Source organism: Halichoeres trimaculatus, unplaced genomic scaffold, assembly GCF_033239565.1.
Source record: "Halichoeres trimaculatus isolate MK-OKI-2021-1 unplaced genomic scaffold, fHalTri1.1 fHalTri1_scaffold_15, whole genome shotgun sequence".
NCBI classification, from domain to species: Eukaryota; Metazoa; Chordata; class Actinopteri; order Labriformes; family Labridae; genus Halichoeres; species Halichoeres trimaculatus.
Genome location: NW_027437193.1, coordinates 2,101,115 through 2,123,538, shown reverse-complemented (window position 1 = coordinate 2,123,538; position 22,424 = coordinate 2,101,115). Strand labels below are relative to the sequence as shown.

The 22,424-nt window shown below is 42.3% G+C and overlaps 1 protein-coding gene and 1 pseudogene across 1 annotated transcript; one reads left to right on the top strand and one right to left on the bottom strand.

Annotated features, from left to right (window-relative positions):
* Positions 1–2,597: 2,597 nt before the first annotated feature.
* Positions 2,598–10,723, bottom strand: LOC141804694 (immunoglobulin lambda-1 light chain-like; annotated as a pseudogene).
* Positions 10,724–12,703: 1,980 nt separating this feature from the next.
* Positions 12,704–22,424, top strand: vcpip1 (valosin containing protein (p97)/p47 complex interacting protein 1). The gene is made up of 3 exons (XM_074689029.1): positions 12,704–15,542; positions 19,136–19,222; positions 19,305–22,424. The coding sequence occupies exons 1-3, from the start codon at positions 12,878–12,880 to the stop codon at positions 20,075–20,077; spliced, it is 3,525 nt and encodes a 1,174-aa protein (XP_074545130.1). The 5' UTR covers positions 12,704–12,877; the 3' UTR covers positions 20,078–22,424.

Below are 22,424 nucleotides of genomic sequence, written 5' to 3'. Positions count from 1 at the left end.
CTTCTCACCATCAAACCTCATCAGCTCACCTCTGTCAAGCTTGTTGCATTGTGTGAATACAGATGTTTTTTATTGTTTATTTTGCAGTGTTTTCTGAATAAAGAATTTCCAGTGTGTGTGTTTTATGAACATCGTTCTTTCTTTTTTGGCTTCACAATAATTGATCAGAATCCTGACCAGGGACAAGGACTGCAAATTAGCTGAAGCTAGACGTCTTATTTATGTTCACATTTTCCCATTGTGGCAATGTGATATGTATCCTCCCTGTCAAATAAACAAATAAAATGAAAGAAAGATTTTTCAGCTTTTTTCAAAATTCATCTTTTTGCACAAAGTTTGTTTTCAGCTCTGAGCAGTTCGACTCTGGTCATGAGCAAAGTTATAGTGGTTAAAGAGAACTACCCAAATAACTAAGACTGGGTTATTCAAAACATTTTATTAGAGCTGAAATATCAAAATCCAGGCTTCCTGAAAAAAACAAGTTATTGAATGTGTTTAGTGTTTTTACAAAAGTGAGTAAAATCAAAAGAAATGATAGAAAATGATTTTTTTTTTTAAACTGAGTCAGTTTACATGTTTCATTCTGTAAGAACTCTGAATAATCCAGATTACACACTGACCTGTACCCTCTACAGCTCCTTATGGATTTAAAGATGTTTTTAAATGTTTTTCCTTTTTATCACACATTCATCTTCATCTCTCTACTGGCTCTCACTCCCGACACAAAGAAAATACTACTACTTTTACTACTACTACTACTACTACTACTACTACTACTACTACTACTAATGATAATAATAATAATAATAATAATAATAATAATAATAATAATAATAATAATAATAGTTTCAATTCGTATTCATATTTTGTAAGACTTTAGACAAGTTATACATGTGTGTTATATTATTTAGTATGTATCATTGAAAAAATATATTATATGAAGATTATAATGATATATTCTAAAACTCTATAGATAAATAAAAATTTAAATGTACATGTGTTTACCACATGTAATTTCATTGAATTTTGTAAAATAAACATAACTGGAAAAAAAAGTCAAGGGATAAACACATTTTACTTGTGAAGTATTAAAACTTGAAATAATAGTTTTATCAAATTTAGATTTTATATTTTTTTCTAAAACTCTATATAATCATCACCATTATCATTATTTTATTTGTGTAGCATTTAGACAAGTTATAAAAAAAATACTTTATTCATTAATTATGTATTACAGAAAAAATGTCATTATGTGAAGATGATATAATATGTTATAAAAATTCTATAAAACTAAAACAGTTACAAACTGACACTAAAGCTAAACTGAAATTTAAAAAAAAGAGTGAAAAAGAATCAAAATCAAACTGATGATGAATTTAAAAAATAAAGCCTGATTATCAGTAGCTGTGAATAAACTTCACCTCCATGTTGTGAAAACTGTTCTTGTGTTTATGTGCATAAATAAATTCAGAGTGAAGCAAAGATGGAGATGTTGCTGTTTTCTAAATGTCAGCTGGTGAGTTTTTAGCAGCAGCTTCAAAGCTGGCTCCTTTTAATAAGTGTGTGAGTGTGAAAGTAAAGCTCTACGCTGATGATACTGTTGTTGATCCACATCAACACACAGCACAGTCAGCTGCTTTAAAGCTCCAGCTGTTTGAAAGAAATGATGACACAGAGGTTTGATCAGTCTGAATAAAGTCTAAACACTGGGGAAATAATGCCTGTGTTTGCTTTCTGTCATCGTTAGAAAAGGGAAACTAAAGGAAGAAATGTGAGGACATGAGCATCAGACAATAGTTGGAGGATGAAAGTGGAGTGTAAGATTGTAGAAAGAAGATTCCTCTAAGAATCAGTGAGAGCTTTTAAAGGGGGTCTGAGCAGACTACAAGAAGTCTGTTTGATTTCAGCTCCTCAGCTCTGAGTTCAGGCCCAGTTTCAGCTCTGTCTCTCTCTGCACAACAAACACAGGTCAAAGGTGAGACGCTGAATTCTGAGCACTGAAATCAGACTGGATTTCCTGGAATGATGCTTTAACCAGAGTGGATGCTTGTAACTGTCATTGTGTTGATGCTGAGAAAAGGCTGAGCTAACGGTTGGAGCAGAAAGCCACACAGATGCTCTCTGTGCTGCAGGAAGGAAGTGTTGATCTGCTGTCAACAGCTTTTTAGGAGTCCTAATAACCACCGAGGACAGATTCATATCTGCTGCTGCTTCACACACTCACACACTGCTCTCACTCTCACTACCTGTTTGTCTTCTCTCTGACTGTCAGCTCCAAGTCTGAACACAAAGAGCACGCAGCTTTTTAGGATCCACAAGATGCTGAGCTGAAGGAGATCCAGGGACTTGGACCAGACTTCAAAAACAAAAACACACGTTGAATAAAGCTGAGTGTGATTTTATTTGCTGTGAAGCCAAAATGAAATCCATCAAAACAAAGATGTGAATCAAAGACAAACTCTGAGAATATTTCAGCTGATTCAGAAAGTTACACTGTAAAAAATAAAATAAAAAACATATGTATTCACACAGTACAACAAGCTTGACAGAGGTGAGCTGATGAGATTTGATGGTGAGAAGAGGCCAGCAGAAGACAGTCAGTCAGCACATGTGCAGCTGATGGACGGTGGCTAGTTTGTGAGGATCCTCAGCAGAGAGAGTCCACAGCAGTACACCAGACTCTTCACTATCAGCAGGGAGTACAGCACAGAGAGCAGCTTCACCCTGCACTGAGACTGGAAGGAGACTGACACACACACACACACACACACACACACACACACACACACACACACACACACACACACACACAGAAATCAAGTATTAAACATGTTGGGTAATAATATGCGTATATTTGTATTTAATCAACTCTAAAATTATAAATATATAGTGTAATAATATATCATATAATGTGAAAATAACTGTTATAGTATAGTATTATATAAAGGGGTTATATGTGAATATTTGTAAAGAAGTGTCCTTATGTATGAAACATATATGTGAAGAAACAACTATTCATATACAAATGCTTATGTTATATTTTCATTTTTGTATAGACAACTATATTTATAGAAATATATATGTAAAAAAAATCAAGTTTCATATATGGATAATATGTGTATATTTTTACATCATCAGCTATACAAATAGAAATATATGTATATAAATTAGTATTGTTTATGGGGTCTTTTTATGTGAATATTTGTTCATAAGCAGCTATATGTACAGAAATATAAATCCTAAGAAGTAAAATATATATGTTAAGAAATGAAATATACTTTGGGGTTGTATTATTTGTATATTTGTTGAAAAGCAACAGTATTTATAGAAAAATATACCCAAAGAAATGAAGGGGTAATATGTGGATATTTGTTGTAAGCAGCTTTGTGAATACAGATGTTTATGTATAGAAGTCAAGTATTATGTATAAATAATATTTTGTGTATATTTGTGAATAAGCAGCTTTGAATATATTATAGCTGAGATGTTATAGAAGTGTTCATTGACTCTAGGCTGATGGTTGATGTTTTTGTTTTTGAAACATGTCACAGTAATTGTAATTTTTTTTTACATGTTTGAAATAAAGTTTTCAGTTGAATTTCAGAGCTAAACTCTGCAGAGTGGACGTGTGATGGTCCTCTGCTGCTTCCATTTCCTTTGCTAATCTGTTTGGTGTTAAAGTCTCATATTTGATTGACTGTGTTGATATCTGCTGTGTTTCTTCATCTTCATGTTGTGTCTCAGAGGAATGCGTTGTCCTCGTGTCTCCCTGTGGATTCATAAAGTTGCTCTTTGTCTGCTTCTTACGCTGGCTCTGCTGCAGAGCTGTGCGCTCAATGGGCTCCCTCTCTGGAGGACAGGAGGCTGCAGCAGCTGGAACTTCTGTTAAAGACAAGGAGTCATAAAGAGCTGCTCCTTCATCTCTGATCTAATCTGTAATCTGCTCTAATCTCATGAAGCTGAATCAGACACCAAGCCTTCTTCACCTTGTTGTGTTGGAGCCTCCACTCTGCCTCCCTCGTGCTGCACAGAGCAGAGGTATTTCTCTGAGCTGGTCTCTCTCTGAAGGAGGCTCAGGATGGAGACGGTGCGTCCAGACTCTCTGAGCTCCAGCTGCTCTCCCTCAGCAGGGGGCAGCAGCTCCAGACCACCGTCCTCCTTGCGTCTTTTCCAGGAGATTTGGACCAGAGGAGGAAACATGTCTGAGGCCACACACAGCAGGGAGCTCTTCCCCTCCAGCTGGGCTCTGGGTGCTGCCGGGTACACGCTCACCACGGGCTTCACCACGGGCTCATCTGAGGAGGGAAACGGGACTCTGATCACTAAACTTCTCTTCAGTCCAGGAGAAAGTCACATCAACTGGCTCCAGCTGCAGATCAAACACTGTTAGCAGATATTATTAGCTGGCTTTCTTTCTTTACATTCTTTCTACACTTTCAACAATTATGTTTAGCTTCAAAGAACTGATTCACATTAATTACTCACACAGAAAAAAAACAACCTGTCAGAGATTGAACTCCTTCAACAAAATCAACAATAACAGATCAATCAGTTAAACTTATTTCAGGATTTTTCTTAAAGTTTTTCTGTCCAATTGTGTGCAGCTATACACACACACACACTCACACACAAATATAAATTAATTAATTAATTAATTAATATATATATATATATAACTCCACCAGACCCCGACTTCTGCCACTGAAAAACATAATTGACTTCTAAGATACAGTAAATGGTTGCAATTGAATTGAAAAATTTGTGAATTCATAAATCTTCTCTTCTTCATGTGTTCATTTGATTTGTCATGCACTACAATTTTGTAACTTCCTGGAATTCAACTTATTTATTTGGGGATCTTTAGCAGATATGCGATTTAGATGCAGTTATTTAGATTCATTAATTATAAATACTATCATTAATGAAATTATTTTATTATTTAATTTAATTATTTAATTCTTTAACTGTTTTTAAAATTTTAGTTTGCCTTGTTCTGATTTTCTGTTTGTCTGAAGATTCCCTTATATATAAGGGGAATATATATATATATATATATATATATATATATATATATATATATATATATATATATATATATATATATATATATATAAAGTCTTTTACATTTTCAAATAAAGCATTTCATTTAATTCTGGGTTTAATCAAATTCCTTAAATGACATTTTGGGCTCAGCACCTTTGTTAATGTTTTTTGACACGTTATTATATTTTAGACTTTGTTACATTTTTTTTTTTTCATTAATCTTTGGGTCATTGTTACTCTGATACTGGTCCGACAGTGTCCAGAAGATGTACACTGTTGGCAGCAGCAAAAAAGCTAGTGGCTACTCACAAGAAACCCCTTTATTGTTTAGCTATTTGTGCTTGGCTCCTTGTTTATTGAGAAATAGCTTTCTTAGAGAATTCAGTTGCCCGCATTCATAGTGTGAAAGACTCTGTTATGGAGACTCTGACTAAGGTAATGATCTACCTTGAAAAACAGTTGAATAAATGGACACTTTTTTTTCCTTGTGGCTCTGACCTGTTTGTTGTTTTGTTTTGTTTTCTGTTACTGTTGTTATCATTTGTTTTTCCTTTCTTCTCACGTATGTATATTCTATGATGGACATTGATGAGCATGGGGTTATGGACAATAAGTGCTTTCTCCATTCTTATCCCCAATGGATCCATCCATGGACTTCTGCTGGGTTCTTTTGTACGCACATCCGCACCACCACTTTGGTCTTTTTAAATCTAAACTGAAAACTCACTTTTCTAGAATGGCTTTTAACCCTGACTAAGGCTTTTAGGTATTGTGCTCATATTAATTTTTAACTTGTTTTACCTCTTCCAAATGGCTTTTATGCACCCTTATGCACACCTTCCCTTGCATTTTTATGTATCTTTCCGTTCATATTTATCGTTTCTACAATATTGTTTTATGTTGCTTTTATCTATAATGTTCTTATTTATCCTCTGACACTACTGTAAAGCACTTTGGGCCCTTTTGGGTTCTGTAAAGGGCTCTATAAATAAACACTGATTGATTTATTGTTTTATTTATAGATTGATTGATTGATTGATCAATTTACATATATTTTTGCCCTCAGACTCTGTAATGTCTTTCACTATAAAGTTGATTACAAAAGAATTAAAAAAAAGTTAAAATAAATAAATAAAATAAAATAAAAATCTAAAAATAAATAAAGAAGAGCAAAATTTGATTTCTTACCTCCTACAAACAGTTTAGTCCCAGAGCCAAAGATGTAGAATCCCTTTCCAGTCTCCCACAGTGAGAAAGAGTGGTACAAAAACCTGTGAGCTGCTGAATGAGTCCGAGGATGAACCAGGATCAGATTTCAGCTCCATGAAGTGTTTCTCTAAAGTTGACATCAACAGGTCTGTCTCTTCTTTTCTCCTCTTTTTCAGAGCTGAGCTCACTTCATCAAACATTTCACTCTGTTAACCGTTCATCTGTTGACAAGACACAACTTTGTTCAGCTCCCTGTGCCATGGACTCTGAGGATCACAACAGTCATTGGCTTTTTTCCAAACAAGCAGTTCCTACTAGTTCGGCCAAAATTCAGTCTGTAGTAGTCAGTATGTGAAAACTTGCAAACTCTGCAGTAAACTAAAAATCCCTGGATGTCTGACTGATCCAGGAAAATGTCTCAGTAACAGACAAGTCTACCTGACATACTGTTTCCCACAATGCATGGAGCTAACGCTGTTAGACAATGTGGTGGCAGGTTTAGGTAAATTACTGCCATCTACTGGAATGAGTTAGCATTACAATTACAACACAACGCTAATGTTAGACAATCTGTGAGAAAGAATCAATCAATCAATAAATCTTTATTTGTTAAGCGCCAAATCAAAACAAATGTTATTTCAAGACACTTTACAAAAACATTAACAGGTCTAGACCCGTAAATGTTAATAAAATTTTATTAGCAGAAACCCAACATCAAGACAAGATAAGGAGTCTTATCTTATCTTAATCCACCATGAGTACAGGACTTAGCAGCATTTAGCAAGTTACAATGGCAAGGAAAAACTTCCCTTTAACGGGCAGAAACCTCGGACAGAACCAGACTCATGTTAGACAGACATCTGTCTCGACTGTGTTGGGGTTAGAGAGAGACAGATAGAGGAGAGAGAGTGGGAGAGAGAAAAATGGGAAGTGAAGTGATGTGAAGAAACACTGCAAATTCTTCAAATTCATTATTCAATAAAGAAAACACTAATTCACTTATCCCAACAGACAATGTTTATCAAGTCATTTAGAGACCATGTGGTGCCTTCCACTACAGAGTCATGTCTGTTTTTGTTAATGCAGTGATCTCCACTACAGAGTCATGTCTGTTTTTATTAATGCAGTGATCTCCACTACAGAGTCATGTCTGTTTTTATTAATGCAGTGATCTCCACTACAGAGTCATGTCTGTTTTTATTAATGCAGTGATCTCCACTACAGAGTCATGTCTGTTTTTATTAATGCAGTGATCTCCACTACAGAGTTGTGTCTGTTTTTATTAACGCAGTGATCTCCACTACAGAGTTGTGTCTGTTTACCTCTTGACACCAAGAAGTTTGGTTCATGTGGTGGCGTAGACTTTGATGCTGTTATTTTGATATATTCTCTAGAGCTCCAGCCTTGCTCTTCTTACAGTCCATATTTTTGTGTTTGTACCGTAGACCAGTGATTCTCAACCTGTGGGCCATGGCCCCCTTGTGGGCCGCAAAGGTATTGCAATTGGGCCACCCAATCACTTCAAAATAGTTTGATTATTTTAGTGGTGGGCATGTAATTATGTGAAAATAAAAATGTTGCAACCTGTTACAGATGCTGTGGTCGTGACTTTGGAGCCTCCATCATGTTTCTCCTGAATTCAATTCAGTCCTTCATGTTTAATCTTTAAAAACAACAAAAAAGTGCTCTCAGAACACAATTTGTTGCAGGGTCAACGCTTCATGTAAAGGATTGCAGCGCACTGCCACGCAAAAATAAAAGCCGCCTTCCTTCTGAATTATCATCTTTCTTTTTCAGACGTTTTAGATGTAAATTATATCGCACATGGCTCTCGTATACGGCTAAAACTTTAAGAATGCCACAAACACTTATAGATGCTGTTAGGAAGCAAACAATCTTTCACAAGCCCATCATCTCTCTGTGCTCTCCTGTGACCAAACTCACACTCATGGTGAGATCATATCCTGGTCTAAACCAATCAGAGACAGAGCTGGGGGGGGGGGGTATTTGCTGTTTACAATTCCCAGCTCTCAGCATCGCGTGCGGGGGAGTTCTGCCCCTGTTACACAAAAGACCGCAGCCACTGGAGAAAAACACTTGCACACAGCTGTCACAATGCATTGCCATTTTCAGAGCATCCTGAATGATCTTTCAAGTCCCGAATGAAACTGTTTTCTCTGACTATGTACACACCAAAACTACCTAAAAGGAATGCACCCTCTTCTTTTATGTCTCTCTTCCTGTTTTTGATTTAAAAAAGACAAAAGGTACTTTTTAAATTGTGTTTGTCTCAGGCGCTCCATCCTTTGATCCCCTCCATGCTCTAAGGCTGTATTCAGACCAGAAAAGTCCTTTGGTCCACTTGTTTGGTCCGGACCAAAAGCGGACTTTATTTTTTATCGTTTGGTGCGGTTCGTATTCAGATTGTACTTTTATCAAGTGGACTATATTCTGTAAACACATCCAGGTGTGTGAGGATCAGTGCTCTCATTGGACAGCACTGACAAAGGGCGGCACACAGAGTACAGACCTGGAAATGGAGGTTAACATGTGTTTGTGCTCTTATTAGAGCTGCTAAATCATTTTCAGTTTCAAGAGCAGCTCCTTCAAAGCAGCTTAACAACACCGTTTACAATTTAGGAACAGGAAGACCAATGATCGCAGCAAGGAGGCGCTATGCTCTGCGTGTCCTGACCCACAACATGCTAGCAACAGCGTGGCTAAACAGAAGACGGAGGATCAGGTATGAACCAAAGACAGTTAGGTTACGGTGGCTCTATAGGCCCAAAAGGAGCATGTATCCTGTAGTTAGTTCAGATGGACCTCGGTTTGTATTCAGACCTGCACCGGAGAACCACGAACCTCTCCAGAGTTCGTTTGGAAGCGGACTGAGACCACCTCAAAAAGTGGGTCTGGGTCCGGTTGTTTGGTCAGCACCAGGGTTCGTTTGTGTCTATTCACACCTGCATGAAAAGTCCGCACCAGGGTGGGAAACGAACCCTGGTCCGTTTAAAGTGGACCAAACAGTCCAGGTCTGAATACGCCCTAAGTCGTCTTTTCTCACTATGGCTCCGCTCTTTCTCTCTGAACTACTGCGACACATCCTCAGTTGGAGCGTGAGCTACCTGAACTTTTCTGACTTACAGCGTCTCTCTGTGTCTCTGTCATCTCACATCTTCTCCTCATATCCATGCTGAGCTCTCATCCAAAGAGCGCACCGCTCTCACCCACAGTAGTTTATGAGCAGAAATTTGATTGACAAGCTCCACCAGACCCCGCCTCCCGCTGAAAAACACGATTTACTTCTATAGACGCAGTTAACAGCTGCATTTTGATATTGACCCAGTGCCACCACCACCCCACCAGCATTTTCATCTTGCCTTTGATTTGTTGAGTGGTCTCAAATGTGTGTTTTTTCAGTCTTTGACAGTGTGTCTGTTTTTTACTCAGTTTTTAGTTAGGTTTTGGATCAATAAAATGGTTCATTGACGAATATTTTACATCATAGTCTTTGTCAACAAATTTCTGGTAGCTAAAGAGTCGTGTCTGTTTTTAATAATGCAGTGAATGGTTGTCTGTTTCTGTGTGTCAGCCCTGTCACTGACTGGACACCAGTCTTGGGTGTACCCAAAGACAGCTGCGATAGGCTCTTGACACTCAACAACATGAACAGAATAAGCAGAAGAAGATGAATGAAAAAATAAATGAATAATTAAATAAACCAAAAAAATATTAATATAACAGAATAGAATAGAATAGAATAGAATAGAATAGAATAGAATAGAATAGAATAGAATTAAGTGTTGCTGTCAGCAGTAGAGAAATGAGTCTCTCAGTTCATCATGTTTGTGACTCTGTCTGTGGTTTCTGCTCTCTGAGTGACATCTGTTCATCTGTTGGTTTTTGTTCAGGCTGCTCTCAGCATTTCTCACTGTGGGAATCAACTTTCACACAGGAGCAGTAGTAGGTGGCTGAATGAGAGAGTTCAACTCTCTGGATCTGTAACTCACAGCTGTTTTGTTTCATCACAGCTGAGAAATCATCTTCCTGAGGGTGATTGAAGACTTTATGCACTGTGCCATCAGAGATGGCTATAGCAAGAATCGCTCTGAATGTTTCTGTGTCTTTCTTCTGGTACCAGAGCAGCGCACCATCAACATAACATCCATGAGTTTGTCCACAGCTGAAGGAGACGTTGTCTCCGACTCTCCTGGTCAGTGTTAAATCCTCCTGAATCAGATCTTCTGCCGTGGTAAGCAGAGCTGCAGACACAGAGACAGACAGGTGAAGGTGAGTGAGACAGTGTTTGGTAAAGGTGGACTTTGTTGGCTCCTGATTGGCTGATTGAAAGACTCACCTGAACACAGACAGCACAGGGCAGCAGCTGGGAGGAGAAGCATTTTGTGGCGCGCTGTTTCCTCTGGTCAACCTGAGGAGAAGTGACGCTCTGACGCTGCTGAGGACAAACAAGGACGAGCTGAGAGATCAGAGCAGGACACGTGCTTTCTACCAGCTCCTCACAGCTCCCATCAGCCCCTGCTGCTGCTGCTGCTGCTGCACACAGATAAGACCGCAGCGTGACAATAAACCTCTGCCACAGCTGCAACTCTGCCTCAGTGATGGAGAAAAACACAGGTGTGAATCAGAACAAGCAGCAGATCTACGTCACCTTCAGCCTTTGAGCCCAGAAGTTGAGGTTTTCTTTCCTTTGTTCACTCTGCCTCACATTATTCAGAGAGCTCTGATAACGTGGCTCTTTCACCTGTTTGCTGTCAGAGTGGCTGTTACACTCTAAGGGAAAGACTGTCACCTGGTGGTCAGTTATAGGAACTGAAAGTATTTTCTGCCTCGATGCTTCCTTACATGATGGATGAGTCCTTTGGGGAGTTTGCTTCAACCTGGGGGAAGATTATTTAGTCAAAGTTGATGAAAGCTTGATGCAAAAACAGTAAAAGTGTGTTTTTAATGTTAACACGACTCTGCTGTTAAAATAAAGACATATTAACTCTTATAAAGAAAGGGCCTTGATTCATTTTTTTTCTTGCCTATCCAGAGGAGCACCTCAAACCTGTGTCTGAGTCCAGCGAGCGCTCCTTCCTGCTTAAAACTAAGAATTTATGGATAATATTTAACACACGCATGAAATATGTCATACACATGAGCTGAATGTCTCTGTACAGGGATGTAAAATAATCTCTCATTAGTTTTTTGGTTAAAAAAAAAAACACTCTTTATCATCAGTATGAATTGTGTCTCAGAACATTGATGTGCATGATTTTTTGTTTTTATTTATTTGTTTGTTTGTTAAAAGGGAAACGTGCACTAAAATTAATTGAGGAAACATCATATTTCTTTTCTTCCAGGTAAAACGAAAAATAAAAAAGAAAGGGAAATTTGCCCCCACTTAAAATAAAGGGAAAAAAATCTGGCCTGCCCCCAACAGAAAAATAGTTGATAATTATGAATAATCAAAATGGCGAGGTAAAACAAAGTAAGGAAACAACCATAAAAGTAAAAAAAAAGAAAGAATACTCATCAGATTGAAAAAAATACTGTCTTCCCCAATAGCGACAATTAAATAAATGGTTCCGCAAGGTAAAAAGAAATAATAAGAAAAAAGGTGTGCCAAAAATATGGGAAAATCGTCCAAAATAAAATAGGAAAAAACAAAATAAAACCAAAAATAAATAAATAAAATGAATGTTTTTTTTTATATATAAAAATGCAATAGTTAAAAAAAAAGAAAACAAAAAAATTAAAATGAAAAAAAAAAACAAAAACAGGAAACTTGCCCTATTGAAAAAAGTCAATGCATGCATTCTTGTCCTGAAAATAGAATAAAATAAATAATTAAATAAATAAATAAATAAGTATTTTTTTCACAATATAACATTATTTCCCATTTCTTCATACGTTGTGGCAAAGATCTTCCATACATAACTCATTAATTTAGTTAGTAAATTCATTTAAGCATCCACGTATCTGACTGTCATGTGTTTGGTTAAATAAAAAAACGGAATTAAAATTAGAGTATTAAAGGAATTTGTAGATTCAAATTTGTTAACAAACATTAATTTACTAGAAACGCTCAATTAAACTGATTCATGAAATAAAACGTGGTTATGAAAGTTACAAAAATAGATCCGGCCGCTGAAAGATCCGGATCCTTTTGCTGAGCCGAGCCAAACAGACCGGATCACTGGAAAGAGTTACTATCCCCTTCATTGCGTCGTGTTGCATTGTGGGAAATGTGGCTTAATTTGTGTCATCTTTTTTGTTTTTAATCATTCGGCAGATTTTTTATATTTTTAAATCAAACAAAAGATTAAAATAGTGTATTAATTAAGAATTAAAACGGATAGGTTGATTATTTTTCTTTTTGTTTGCGATTAAGGACAAGAAACGTCACAACGGAACTACAAGTACCATGCTCATACGTCATGACGTCATTACGTTTGGCAACGGTCAGTTGCTAAAGAAAAAAACAGCCGCTTCCGTGTTTTTCTGGTGTTATTCTGTAAATAATTGTGTTTTTCCGAGTCCGAGCTCTTGTGACAGCCTCAGCGGACTGACCTTATCATGATCCAGTGAAGCTGGCTCACACCGCCCGCTCCTCCCGCCCGAAATGTCGCTGCTCCAGAGCTCCAAGAAGAAAGACAAGCGTATTCTGTCTGGAACCTGCCCGGACCCGAAATGTCAGGCGAGGCTCTTCTTCCCAGCGTACGGCTCCATCAGCATCGAGTGCACGGAGTGTGGGCAGCGGCACGAGCAGAAGAGCCTGCTGAACGTGGAGGAAGTCACCGACCCTGATGTGGTGCTCCATAACCTGCTCAGGAACGCCCTGCTCGGCGTCACCGGGGCCCCGAAGAAAGGCACGGAGCTGGTGAAAGTCATGGGGCTGTCCAACTACCACTGCAAGCTCCTGTCCCCGGTGCTCACCCGCTACGGCATGGACAAACAGACCGGCAAAGCCAAGCTGCTGAGGGACATGAACCAGGGGGAGATCTTTGACTGCTCCCTGCTCGGGGACAGAGCCTTCCTCATCGAGCCGGACCACGTCTCCACCATGGGCTACGGTAAGGACCGGTCCGGGAGTCTCATCTACCTCCATGACACCCTGGAGGAGGTGAAGAAGGCCAACAGCAGCAGGGAATGTCTCATCCCGGTGCATGTGGACGGGGACGGCCACTGCCTGGTCCACGCTGTGTCCAGAGCCCTGGTGGGGAGAGAACTGTTCTGGCACGCCCTGAGAGAAAACCTCAAACAGAACTTCAAGCAGAACCTGGACCGCTACAAGGCCCTCTTTCAGGATTTCATCGACGCAGCCGAGTGGGAGGACATCATCAACGAGTGCGACCCCCTCTTCATCCCCCCTGAAGGCGTCCCGCTCGGGCTGCGCAACATCCACATCTTCGGGTTGGCCAACGTCCTCCACAGACCCATCATCCTGCTGGACTCTCTGAGCGGGATGCGCAGCTCCGGGGACTACTCGGCCACCTTCCTGCCCGGGCTGGTGGCCGAGGAGCAGTGCAGGGGGAAGGACGGGAAGCTCAACAAACCCATCTGCATCGCCTGGAGCAGCTCCAGCAGGAACCACTACATCCCTCTGGTGGGGATCAAGAACAGCGTCCTGCCCAAGCTGCCGGCCCGCCTGCTGCCCAAGGCCTGGGGGATCCCTCAGGAGCTCATCAGGAAGTACATCAAGCTGGAGTCCGACGGGAGCTGCGTGATCGGCGGGGACCGCAGCCTGCAGGACAAGTACCTGATGCGGCTGGTCAACGCCATGGAGGAGGTGTTCATGGAGAAGCACAGCATCCACCCGTCGCTGGTGGCGGACGTGCATCAGTACGTTTACAGGAGGACCGGCGTGATCGGCATCCAGCCCGAGGAGGTGACGGAGGCGGCGAAGAAGTCGGTGATGGAGAACCGGCTGCACCGCTGCCTGATCTGCGGAGCGCTCTCCGAGCTCCACGTCCCTCCTGAGTGGCTGGTTCCGGGCGGGAAGCTCTACAACCTGGCGAAGTCCACCCACGGCCAGCTGAGGCCGGACAAGAACTACAGCTTCCCCCTGAACAACGTGGTCTGCTCCTACGACCCGCAGAGGGACGTCCTGCTCCCAGACTACAAACTGAGCTCCCTCAACACCTGCAACTGGTGCCACGGCACCTCGGTGCGCCACATCCGGGGAAACGGGTCCGTGGTCTACCTGGACGGGGACAGAACCAACACCCGCTCCCAGGGCGGGAAGTGTGGGTGTGGCTTTAAGCACTACTGGGAGGGGAAGGAGTACGACAACCTCCCTGAGGCCTTCCCCATCACGCTGGAGTGGGGGGGCCGGGTGGTGAGGGAGACCGTGTACTGGTTCCAGTACGAGACCGACCCGGCTCTGAACAGCAACGTGTACGACGTGGCCATGAAGCTGGTCACCAAACACTTCCCCGGGGAGTTCGGCAGCGAGATCCTGGTGCAGAAAGTGGTCAACACCATCCTGCACCACACCGCCAAGAAGAACCCGGACGAGTACAATCCCGTGTCCATCGACGGGGCGCACGCCCAGCGCCTCACTGACGCCGCAGACACCCCTCAGGCGGTGGACCCCCAGCCGCCGACGAAGATCATCCTGACGGGTCAGAAGGCGAAGACGCTCCACAAAGAGGAGCTGACGATGAGCCGGGCGGAGCGCAGCATCCAGCAGAGCATCAGCGAGCAGGCCTTCGTCTCCCAGAAGAGACGCACGGACAAACTGAAGCAGGAGCAGAAGCCGCACGCTCGCCCGTCGTCCCCCGGCGGCTCTCCGGAAACCTCCTCCTCCTCCGCTCCGGCCACGCCCACCAAATCCTCCTCCCCCTCCTCGTCCAGTAAGGAGAAGAAGATCCGTGTGACCACCAGCGACGGCAGGCAGGCCATGCTGACCCTGCAGGCTCACACCACCTTCTCCGAGCTGCAGAAGAGCATCGCCAACCAGTTCGGCGTGCCGCCGCCGCAGCAGTGCATCCGCTACGGCTTCCCGCCCAAAGAGCTGTCCCCTCCCAAGGACGGCGAGGAGAATGAGCCCGTGGCGCTGCAGCACGGGGACAGGGTGACGGTGGAGATCCTGCGGGGACCTGAGGACCAAAAGAGCCCTTCCTCCTCCTCATCCTCCTCCTCCTCCTCCATCCCGCGGGCGTCCAGCTCGCACTCGGCGCTGCACGCTGTGAAGAGCGAGGACGCCGGCAGGATGAGCAGCCGGGAGCTCCAGGACAGCATCGACCTTGAGATGTCCTCGCTCTGTCTCCTCGCCACCTTGATGGGTAAGAAAAGTAACGCCCACCCCACACGCTCCTCCCTTTAAACTTTCTGTGTGAAACTTTTCACCTGCAGCTGACGATCGTCTGACTCATCGATCCTTAGATTATTTTACTGATCAGAGAAACTTTCAGGCTCAAAGTTCAGACGCTGAGACGCCATTAGAAATCTAAAATGTTAGAGAGGAGGTTTAACAAACTTCACCTTGAGATCATTTCTCTCAGAGTGAATCCCTGCTTTAAAACAAGTCATCTTTAAGCTGATGAAAAAGAAATTTAAACCCAGACTGGATGTCTCAGATTGAACCTGGCGCTCTCCTGCTTCACGTCACTCTCTCCTGAAACTCAAACCTCTGAAAACATCAACAAAAACAAACACAGATCAGTCCTCTTCCTGTCTCGCTGCTCTCATCGTTCCTGCTTGAAGCGTAATCTCTGAGCCTCAGATGTTGGGACCTACCTGCTCAGCCGGCTCACAGAGATCCCGTCTGATCTCTCAGACGCTCCGACTGACGCAGGAAAAACTCATCATCCTTTGTTTTCTTCCTCTGACCTGTTGGTCCAGCTGTCTGCTGGATTTTAGAAGAGGTTTCAAAGTGTGGAGTGAGCAGCGAAACATGAAAAGAGCTTCTCTGTGTCGGTTTATTTACTAACTTCATTCATTATTAATGTACGGAAGCCCACTCCTGCCAAAAAAAAACACATTTAAAAAAAGGGAAACATCACCAAATTTAATTTCATGGCACATCCTTTTTTTTCACTATTTTCTTTTAATAGTTTCCATATTTTTTCCCCATATTTTTTATATTTACTTGGCAGAATCAAACTTTTATAATAAAGGCCAGTAGGGCAATTTAAAAAAAGGTATTTTATTATAAATACGAAGTTTTTTAGGACTTGCTCTAAAGAAATAAATTTCTTTTTAACATATGTATGGTGGATAGAGAATCACAGTCTCAGTATGGCCGATATTTGGCATTTTGAGGCATATCGGTACCGATAATGCTAATGTCAATGGAAAATCCCATTAACAGGCTAACGCAATTAGCATCGTGACTATCTTACTGCCTATGAGCTTATTTAAACTTCCACATACACAAAAATCATTCCTCTAATCAACACCCACAGGAATGTGTTTTTTCTGCCTCTTAAGAAACTCTACGGAAGCCCTAGAAGGTCAAAACAATTAAACTCAGTCATGTAAAACCAAACAGAAAATTAATTCAGCTGCATTACATGCCTGCAAAAAGCAGCACAAACTAAATTCTGTCCACTTTTATTGCAGTTACATTTTTGAAAACTTTATTTACTGAAGAAAACTTTAGCTGTTTATTTTTTTAAGTTTTCATTTAACTTTATTAAACATGCTGCTAAGCCTGGGAGCTGTTTAATAAACATATGCTTACAGCTATCAAACAAAGTCTGCAACCAACCAGCATTTTTTTAACAAACAATACTGTTACACCTGAATGCATATCAGAAAACATCACCTTACTAGCTGGTAATTTATGCTAAGCTAAGCTAACCAACTTGTAGCTGAACCATCACATTTTGGTCAAAATGTAGTAAACATTGGAGAAAATGTGTTCTGCAGAAAGCGAAACTATACTTTTAGGATTGTTGTTGAACAGTTTCAATTTGGTTTAAAGTGTGGGTTAACTTAGCTTAGCATCAAGACAAAAAAAGCTCACTCTGCTTTGCACTATCAAGTGAAGTCCAATGACAAGCTAAGCAATTCAAACATAAAATGGTGTTACACCAAAATGCATATCAGGGGACAAAAACAACAACATGCTAACTTTTGATTTATGCTAAGCTAGGCTAACCTACTGGTACCAGTAGCCTGACATTTTGGGCAAAACATGTGGTTTCACTCACAGAAATAGTGTCTAAGAAAAATCAAACTATATCCTACACTTTCAGTAATTTTGCAAAAAGTTTGGGTTAGCTTAGCTTAGCATGAAAAGAAAAGGGGGGATCCTGCTAGCAGTAATTTTGGCTACCAAAAAAAGGTCTGTTGACCAACCAACAGTTTTAATGTACAATATTGTTACATCTGATATATATATCAGAAGGTAACAACATGCTAACTGTTGACTTCTGCTAAGCTAAGCTAACTAACTTGTAAGAGTAGAACAACTTTTGAGCAACTATGTGGTTCCAGTCACAGAAAGGGTGTGCAATGACAGTTAACACTATTTTTTGCTGTAGCAACATCCTTGTTTTTTAGTTTCAATTTGGTTTTAAATGTGGGTCAACTTAGCTTAGCATTGAGACAAAAATAAGCTCACACTGCTTTGGACTGTAAAGTGAAGTCTGGTAACAAGCTAAGTAACTTTAATATACAATAGTGTGACACCTAAATGCATTTCAGGGAACAAAAACAACAAAATGCTAACTTTTAATTTATGCTAAGCTAGGCTAACCTACTGGTACCAGTAGCCTGACATGTTGGGCAAAACATGTGGTTTCACTTACTGAAATAGTGTGTAAGAAAAATCAAACTATTTCCTCCACTTTCAGTAATTTGGCAAAAAGTTTGGGTTAGCTTAGCTTAGCATAAGCTTAGCTAGCAGTAATTTTGGCTCCCAAAAAAGGTCTGAAGACCAACCAACAGTTTTAATGTACAATATTGTTACGTCTGTTTGTATATCAGAAGGTAACAACATGCTAACTATTGACTTCTGCTAAGCTAAGCTAAGCTAACCAACTGGTAAGAGTAACTATGTGGTTCGAATCACAGAAAAGGTTGACAATGACAGTCAACACTATTTTTTTGCTGAAGTAACAAACATCCTTGTTTTTTACTTTTAATTTGGCTAAAATTTTACGTTAGCTTAGCTTAGCACTACAAGAAAAGGGGATCCTGCTTGTTGTGTGTGTGTTTTTTTCAGTTTCTAGTGGTCGAAATCTGTCAGGATCAGGATTTTATTTTTTTCAGGATTGTTTTTAGGCCATTCTGACCTCTTTTAGTTTGTCTTTCCTGCTCCGTGTCCTGACTTTAATCTGCTCTGGTGTCCTCTGATGTGTTTTTGAACTCATCCTGATAAAAACGTTGATTTAAAGACGTCAGCTGAAGAGTTGTTGAGACCAGCAGCCTGCGCTCAGTCCACGTGGACTTTACAGAGACCTATCAGACTCTGTGTGTGTGTTGATGTGTGTTTATGTGCTGACTCAGGCCTCTGGACCCTCCCCGTCTCACCTGCCAACAGGGTCAAAGGTCGCAGCAGATAAACAGCCCCACAGTCAGCGTCAGAGTGCGGATGTTCAGGAAGGTTTGCTCAGTGCGAGGGCTCTGCAGGCTCTGACGCTGCACTTACTGTCAGCGCCGCTCATATTCAATAATCCTCCACAGCATCCGGCCGGAGCGCGGCGCCGCCCGCCTGTCCGTCTGTCCGTCTGTCTGTGTGCGCGGCGGCAGGAAGCAGGAGGAGAGGCTGGTGTAAACACAGAGGACAAACCAAAACAATGAATTTAAAAAGAGGAAAAAGAGTCTGAGAAAAACACAGATTAGAGTTTGTAGGAGAGAAAATCTGTTGCTGAATTTCAGATTTCTCCAGATCTGATCCATGAATCCTCTGACCCTCCGTCTCTTCCAGGTGAGGACGTTTGGTCGTATGCGAAGAAGCTGCCGCACTTATTCCAGCAGGGCGGCGTCTTCTACAACATCGTGAAGAAGGACATGGGTACGTTTGTTTTTATCACCTGCACGCCTCTGATCGTCCCTCGGTGTTTGTTTCAGCGTCTGATTTCCTCTCGCCCCCTCAGGTCTGATGGACGGGAAGCACTGCACGCTGCCCCACCTGACGGGGAAGACGTTCGTATACAACGCCGCAGAGGAGCGTCTGGAGCTCTGCGTGGACGCCGCCGGTCACTTCCCCGTCGGCCCTGACGTGGAGGATCTGGTGAAGGAGGCCGTGGTGCAGCTGCGCTCCGAGGCCGCCTCCAGGGGCAGCAGAGAGGGAAGCCCCTCCCATGGCGTGCTGCGCCTGGGCAGCGGCGGCGTAGTCAGGAAGAAGGAGCAGCTCCAGAACGTCACAGCCTTCCAGGGTAAAGGTCACTCCTTAGGCAGCGCCGGTGGCTCCTCCCCTCCTGAGCACCGGCCTATCACGCGCCAGCACAGCAGCGGCGTGGACCTGAGCGCCAGCGTGTCACGAGGTCCCCCTGACCTGTCAGATATCCCCGAGGACACCACGAGGGAGCTGGTCCGCATGGCGCCGGGCTTCGTGACCATGAAGGACGGGCGCGGCCTGGACCCGAGCCTGATGGAGCAGCAGAGGAGGAAGCTGCAGGAGATGGTGTCCTCCATCCAGGCCTCCATGGAGCGCCACCTCAGAGAGCAGCAGAGCGTCACAGACGGAGGCGGGGCCAGCCAGGAGAGGACAGGCGGGACAAAGACGGTCGCAACGTCGTCGGACCCTCCTGCTGCAGCGGGCGCCACGGGTGGAGGGAAACCTGACGGGAAGGCGGAGGAGCCGGAGGAGATGGAGAGTCAGGACGCGGAGCAGAGCAACGCCACCGAGCCCATGGATCACTCCTGATCGCTCCTGACCCCGCACTGCCCCGCCTCGCCCTGCCTCGCCGGCGCCTCGGGTCACAGCGCCTCAGGTGGGATCTGCAAGCTTCGGTCTCCATCGTGTTTCGTCGTCTCCATGCATGACCTCAGAGCGAGCCTCGGAGGCCAACAGCGACACGCTCTCTGCGATACATCATCACGCTAACATCCCTCTGAGGCTGTGCGTGTGTGTGCGTGTGTGCGTGCGTGTGTGTGTGGACTCTTTGCACTTTGGTACACACTCTGTGATCTGACCTGACTTCCTGTGAAACCCACAGACCCCGCCCCCTCCTGATGATGTATCGTAAACAGCCGTCTGAGTGGTGACAGAGTCGTGTGTTTAACCCTTTGATCCCCACCTGAACACGCCTCGCCGTCACCCGAGGGTCAAACATCGCTCCGACTCGTGCGTGAGACGCATTCCTGTAGATAGAAGAATCCTCTGAGTCTTAATCTGCCAACAGGGGGCAGTGTAACCTCCTGCAAACATGCTTCCTTCTCAAAGTGCACGCTGTGAAAAGTGCACCGGCCTCTGTACGCATCAACGCCTTCATCGCTGAGAAATCTGCTTCCCTTCAATCTGTCCGTCTGTCCGAGCGCCCAGAGGACTGGAGCTGAACTTCTGTCTCCTCTTTATTCAAGTTAGGATTTTTCCAGAGCTCACCGTGTCGCAGAGAAGTGTGAGCAGCTTCGGACTCGCCTGCGCCCCCTCCAGGCGAGGAAGGAAACAGCTGCTGACACCCTGACGTGTGTTCCACCTGCAGGTACTGAGCGTTTGAGTTTTCATTTGAAGGTTTTGGTTTTTATTTTCAGTTTACACTTCTGCCAACTTTTCAATGAGATGTTTGAGTGAGTTTAGCCTAGCTTAGCATTTAGGCACAAGGCAGGGGGAACAGGCTAGCTGTGCTCTATTGAACGGAATCCAAAGACGCTAACTTCAAAGAAGGTGGTAACATCAGAGAAATTAAAAAATTAAAGCAACTCGTCTTTTGTTTTTGGCTTTTTTACCAGACTTTTACAAAGTTAAAGGCTAAGTTAGCTTAGCATAAGCATTAAGGCAAATGGGGGTTGTGCTCAAATGTTCTGGGCTAGCAAACAGAGAGTCTACTGACTAGCTAAGTGATTCAAACATACAATATTGTTGAACATAAATTTGTATCAGAAAACAACAGCAATGCTAATAAAGGAATGCTAACTGATAATTTTTGCTAAGCTAAGCTATACAACTGTTAACCGAACCATCACATTCTGGCAAAGACATGATTTTACTCACAGAAAAAGTGTTCTGTGAAAAGTCAACACTTTGTTATTATATTTGGCTAAAATACTTGGTTAGCTTAGCTTAGCATTAAGGGGAAAAGGAGGATCCTGCTCACAGTGCTCGGGGCTACCAAACAAAGTCTAACTGATTTAAATGTACAACATATTACGTTTAAATAACACCATGCTGACTGTTGACTTATGCTAAGCTAAGCTAGTAAACTTTGAGCAGTAGCATCACATTTGGGGTAAATGTATGGTATCAATCAGAGAAAAGGTGTTTTATTTAAAGTCAAACTGTTCCTTTGGGATTGTTCACTCACACATTTGTTGTTTTAAATTGCCAAAAGTTTGGGTTAGCTTAGCTTAGCATTAAAAGAAAAAAGGGGAGTCCTGTTCGTGGTGCTTACGGCTATCAAACAAAGTCTGCTGACCAACCAGCAGATTTTAACAAACTATCTTGTTACATCTAAATGCATATCAGAAAATATCACCTTACTAACTGGTAACTTGTGCTAAGCTAAGCTAACCAACTTGTAGCTGAACCATCACATTTTGGTAAAGGTGTAGTAAACATTGGTGAAAATTTTGTTTATAGAAAGACAAACTAGTTTTTTAGGTTGGTGGTTGAACAGTTTCAATTTGGTTTAAAGTGTGGGTTAACTTAGCTTAGCATCAAGACAAAAAAAAAGCTCACACTGCTTTGAACTATCAAGTGAAGTCCAGTGACAAGCTAAGTAATTTGAACTTTCAATAGTGTTACACCTGAATGCATTTCAGGAAACAAAAACAACAACATGCTAACTTTTGATTTATGCTAAGCTAGGCTAACCAACTGGTACCAGTAGCCTGCCCTTTTGGGCAAAACATGTGGATTCACTCACAGAAATAGTGTCTAAGAAAAATCAAACTATTTCCTCCACTTTTAGTATTCAAGCAAAAGTTTGGGTTAGCTTAGCCTAGCATAAAAAGAAAGAAGGGGGTATCCTGTTAGCAGTAATTTTGGCGACCAAAAAGGTCTGATGACCAGTCAACAGTTTTAATGTACAATATTATTACATCTGTTTATATAT